A 6,000-nucleotide genomic window follows, 5' to 3' on the forward strand; every position below is an offset into this window, starting at 1 on the left:
TTTGAGAATAATGTCAAATAATTGAGATAAGAATAATTTCAATTCTTTTGTTACGGGGAAATCGATTAAAATGTTTTGTTTTTGAATTTTATTCTATAAAAGGAAGTTTATTTGGCAGGATAGACAGGGATGGAAATCTGCGGACTTTTTGCTTTTTCTATTCGTTATACATGTAATTTTATTATACCGCAACTATTATATTGCCAATTTCTAATCATCAATGTAGTGATATCAGAAGTTCGATATAACTTAAATAAAATTGTAAATCTTGAGACAATTTATTAATAACAGGTATATAATATTCGTGGAATATAAAATTGAAAATAAAAATTAAGCTTTGTAAAAAATTATATTTCTTCATAAGAAAGCATTACGCAAACAACTGTGATAATAAAGAAATAAAAATAAAGATAATCAGATTATGAAATATAATCAACGTTTTATTAATGAAATTTATGCAAAATAGAGAACACATAAATGACAATAAATTTAATATAAAAATAATCATTAATAAGTAGATACTAATAATCTATAATAATTAATATATTAAATTAATAAATTTCGATTATTATTTATTGTGTCAATATTTTGTAAACCTATTTAACATATAATTGTTTTAAATAAATGGTCAATATTTGTAATAAAATATCAGCACGTGATATAAGTGATCAATATTATCAATACCGATTGATAAAAAAATTGCCGATATATTAATTAAAATATTTGTAAATATAACAATTTATCAATATAACAATATTTCGTAAATAATAATAATCTTATAAATCAGTATAAATAATAATAATAATATTTCTTATATTGTAAATAATTATAATTATTTATATCGATTAATTACATTATCTACTGATATTTCATTATAAATTATTCATAAACCTGGTTGTTCAGGTTTTTCAGTATTAGTCAGCATTTTTCTCGTAAGTGATAAATATTAGAAAATAATATTAAAAGAAAAAGATCTTTTATTTTGAGTATTACTATGAGCTGTGTAATAACGATTTCCAATTTTTTCAACAAAATGTTATATATTTTTATATCGTATGAAATCGTACGTTAAGAGAGATTCATTCATATATATAAGCATGACTTTCAAGGACATATAAGATCAGAAATGAAAAAAACATTTTGGATAATACTTCGCGGTTATAAATATTTTTTACTTTTACGATTTTTACATTTATTTTTCTTTCTTTCTTTTTTTCTTTTCATTTTTCACAGTTAAAGTGTGTTCATTGCTTTTTTTCAGAGTATTACAGACTGCAATACAATTCACAGATCAATCAGTCAATGATAATCAACATCAACGTATGTATTTGAATAAGACGTATTTTTTATGGTTAAAAGTATTTTTTATTATTACGATTTATTAGATTAAATATAATTGTGTGTGTATTTTTTTTTATTGATGGTTAAGGTGTGTCCACTGTTGTTTCTATTATCATAAGATTATTTCAATATTACTTTTCAGACCAGTTAATGATATTCAATAGAAATGAATGTATTTGAATAATACTTTGCGATTGAATATCTTTGCAGTTAGATATATTTGTTGCTTTTGTAATAATTTATCTCGTTAAATGTGATTTATCTTTTCCTGTTTTCTTATTCATGATTAAAGTGTATTCATTGCTGCGTCTATTGTTATAAGACAATTTTAGTATTATTTAACAGACTAACCAGTCAGTAATATTCAACAGAAACATATGCATCGCTATAAAATACAATAGGAAGCAGATATTCCATGGATTTATTACGAGTGTCATGAAAAGAAAAAACAATAAAAAGAACCATAAAACCAAATACTTTTTTAAAGGTGAAATTTTTGACCTTGCATGACCTTAAAGGTCATCCTCATGCAAATGAACAAATTCACCTTGACATACAGTTTCTTACGATATAAAAACGTATGTAGCATATCATTAAAATAATTCAAGATCACATTTCAAGGTGATCCCTTGACAAATATTGAAGATAAAAAAAATATAATATCCTCTATTACTTAATTACGTAAAAAAAAAAAAAAAAAAAAAAAAAAGAACTTTTCCTTTTAACATTTTTAAAAAATTTTCTAATAATTATCATTTACAAGAAAAATGTTGATTAGTAATATCGTGAACACTGTATAATGTACATTTATTTTATGAAACAAAACTTATCGTCCATTAATAAAAATACTGATTAAATAAAGAGCAGTGATAAATTTTTTACTGCTTTAACCTCCAACTAGCGAGTTTTAGCCAGTTTCAGCACGAGATTTAGCATCCCCACTCTCTTTTATTGAGAGAATTATTGCGCATGCGTATAACGAATGAATGATATTGTCAGTGCCGTAACATTTTCCGTATTTTCCCGATCCCAATTGACAATATAGTATTATTTTGTTACATATATGGTAAAGCTATCGTTTACAAGGAATCATTCAATATTTTTCTAGCCTCATTTTATATACGGGATAAAAAAGGTTAACTCAACAGGAGGACCCTACAGGTTTGTTTCTTGAAGGCAATAAACCGGTTTTGTAAAGAAAAAAGAAAAAAAAAAGACGTAGAAAAGTAAAATAAATTTTCCGATGTTGAGTTCGCACTTTGTATTCGTAACGCCTCATATGTTCCTATATTAAGTAATCGGAATTTTCGAGACAATATGATGGTCAATTAAAGGCATACATAGACATACCAATTATCGATATGTATGGTAAATATGTTAATTTATTTCTTAATTATTAGATATGTATTATTTTTTGTTTTAATAATTCTTATGATATCATATAATTTCGTTGTTTTGTTTAAGATATTTGTTGCTTCAATCATATTTTTATCTGATATTTTGTTTTATTTATGATATCATATTAGTAATTTCATAAAAATTTTTATCTGATATTTTGTTCTGTTTATGATATATTAATAATTTTATAAAAATTGTTATTGAAATTGTTTTCGCGTAATTAATAATTAGATTAAAAGAAAAGAGAAAATCGATCTACCGATTGTTCTATTGTTTTATCATAGTTCAAGTTTGTCAATGAGGATTAAAATTCTTTGTTGAGTTGTTAGAGATATTTATTCAGATCGATATTTCAAATAAATCGTCAGTAAATATTTATGATAAATTATCAACAAATCTACGACAGCCCAGACGCAACCGAGACATTTAATTAGATATTATACTTATCGAAAACATTCGTATCATTTATTATATACAGTTCATTTATTTTCTAAACGTTACATAATTAATAAATCACTGATCAAAGAAGTATTTGAAAGTGACTAAAATATAATAACATCGAGCATAATTAAAAGAAACGAATCTGAGATGTAAAGCCATTGGAAATACCTTTCGCTCGTCGGTTTAATCCGACGAAATGCGTCTTTATCTTCGTGGCAATTATAAAAAAAATCGAAGTTAGATATAAAATTGTAAGAAGAAGAGGAGGAAGAAGATTACAAAAAAAAAGAAAGAAAAAAGTGAAGAAAAAAAAAGAGAGAAAGAGAATGAAAGGACGATAGTGTGATGGGACGTTTCAATGATTACGCACATTTAATTATCTCGTACTTTTTCTCTCTTCCAGCAGCTGTTTCGCGCGTTACACGTTCTCAAATACATGCAGAGTCACATACACACTCATACATAGTTACGTTATATACATTTAGTAAGAATAGCTCTCTCTCGCTTCGAGATACTTGGCAGCATTCAGTACGACTTTCACGATGGCTGAGACTGGTAGTTCTAACGGTATCATCGACTTGTTCGAGGATCTTTTAAGGATTCTCAAAGAGGAAAAGCTCTTTGATGCGAAATGTAATCAATCAGTGATTAATTTTCGGCATCCGCAGGATCTCAAGGTAAGCAAGTGTACGGATTGCGTCGTATTTATCAAATTTAAGAATTATCTTTTTGAGAGGGAAAAAAAAAACGAGCAAACCAACAAACATAAGAAGAAATGTATACGCCGACTGTTAACGATAACGACTTTGGTTAGCGATTAAAAAATTGGTACAGGTCAGTTGTAAAGATTCGTTACGTTGTAGTTTCTTCAGTATTGCTAGTTTTATAAAATGAAAAAAAAAAAAAAGAAAAAAGAAAAAAAAAGAAAAAAGAAAAATGTATTCTTCGTTCGAGCGTTCGAATAATTTTCATTGTCGACTGACAATACATTTTTCGAGATATTTATAGTGCAATGAACGTTTATCAAATATTGAAGATTAATCATATCAGATTAATTCGTAGTTGTAATAAAACGGATAATATTATTGTCCGTGTTCGTTCAATGTACTCTCTCGTAATATATATTCTCTATTTCTCACTTTATCTAACTCGTTTTACCGGTGATCTTTGATACATAGAATACTATCATGTTTAAACATTTTGGTTTGTTATTTATTTTCAATTGTCATTTCTAAGATTTCGTTATTTTATTTAAAATCGATATCTACATTTACAGAATATAATACCGTTAACGTTAAATGATGACGGTGCTAGTTCCGAGGAAATCGATATTATCATACGACAAATAATAAAATATTCGGTGAAAACATTTAGTCCGAACTTTCACAATCAACTTTACGCGGGTGCAGACGAATATGGAATTGTCGGTTCTTGTCTCACCGATGTTTTTAATTCGAGTCAGTAAGTAACTCCATGAAAGCATCATAATTATTTTTTAACATATCTAATATCATTTAAAATTGTTAGATATACGTACGAAGTAGGACCGGTTTTTACATTGATAGAACATGAAGTGTTAGAGAAATGTTTAAAGCTCGTTGGATATCCATCGATACCGGAAGCCGATGGTATTTTATGTCCAGGTGGTAGTATATCTAACATGTACGCAATGGTAATGGCCAGGTATAAGAAATTACCGGAAATCAAGAGAATGGGATGCAGTGGTTTTCCACCTTTGGCATGCTTTTCCAGTGAAGAAAGTCATTATTCTATAATGAAAGGTGTTCATTGGTTAGGTATTGGCACCGAGCATGTTTACAAGGTTCCTATATATTTTTTTATAAATTTAATTCATTTCAAAATAAAAAAGAAAAAAGAAAATTTTCTTGATTCTAATCATACATCTATCTTTTTTGTTTTTTTCTTCTTATTTGATATAGATCAAGTCCGACCAGTTAGGAAAAATGTTACCAAATGATTTAAAAAGAGCGATAAACGAGGCCAAGGCCAATGGAGAATTACCATTTTTTGTTAATGCAACGTGCGGAACCACGGTTCTCGGTGCTTTCGATCCATTGCCAGAAATAGCAAAAATCTGCGAAGAAGAATCTCTTTGGATGCATGTTGACGTTAGTACTTGTACGAAGAAACGAATCATTCTAATATAATCTATTATTTATCGTAAACTCATTAATGAAATCATTTTACAGGCATGCCTCGGTGGAACTTTATTGCTTTCCGAAAAGTATCGCGAACGTTTACGTGGAATCGAATTGTTCGTAATTAAATTTAATTAAATTTATTAATTCAATTTATTAATATTAGTTTGTTAAATATTAATTTATTAAATTTAATCTACTTAATTTAATTTATTTATATTAATTTGCCAAATATTACTTTATTAAATTTAATTTATTATCATTTATTTAAGTAAATTTATTAGTGGTACGTTCTCGACGCTCGTAAAAGATTCTCGTATTTTGGAAGTTTTTTTTTCTTTTTTTTATTCAGGAAAAAAGTTAAAATAAATTGAAAAATTAATAATTTGCATTGTTCCTTTATGTTCTTTTTTTATGGTTATAATTTGGTATAAACTTTGTAAACTGCATATGCGTCAACCATCCGACGAAAATCCAGATAACGTTACAATTTTCTACGTAGTAATACAAATTAACATTTAATACCGTATTGTAAAATAATGTCTTTAGATAAGAGTTATTGGTTTATTTCTTTTTTTAATCTCAATCTTCAGTATTTTTTCAATAAGTTAAAAAATTTACATTTTAAACGACAAATATACTTTGTTCTTTTTTTACTCAA

At 26.9% G+C, this 6,000-nt stretch overlaps 1 protein-coding gene across 1 annotated transcript in view; it reads left to right on the plus strand.

Annotated features, from left to right (window-relative positions):
- Nucleotides 1–3,518: 3,518 nt before the first annotated feature.
- LOC122635445 (acidic amino acid decarboxylase GADL1) overlaps nucleotides 3,519–6,000 on the plus strand; it is a 5,382-nt gene continuing 2,900 nt past the window's right edge. Inside the window, exons 1-5 of the mRNA XM_043825675.1 lie at nucleotides 3,519–3,857; nucleotides 4,457–4,641; nucleotides 4,708–5,002; nucleotides 5,121–5,309; nucleotides 5,391–5,455. Coding sequence (XP_043681610.1) covers nucleotides 3,723–3,857; nucleotides 4,457–4,641; nucleotides 4,708–5,002; nucleotides 5,121–5,309; nucleotides 5,391–5,455 — 869 coding nt within the window. The 5' untranslated portion in view covers nucleotides 3,519–3,722. The remainder of the gene's footprint in view (nucleotides 3,858–4,456; nucleotides 4,642–4,707; nucleotides 5,003–5,120; nucleotides 5,310–5,390; nucleotides 5,456–6,000) is intronic.

This window comes from Vespula pensylvanica, chromosome 18 (assembly GCF_014466175.1).
Source record: "Vespula pensylvanica isolate Volc-1 chromosome 18, ASM1446617v1, whole genome shotgun sequence".
Lineage (NCBI taxonomy): Eukaryota > Metazoa > Arthropoda > Insecta > Hymenoptera > Vespidae > Vespula > Vespula pensylvanica.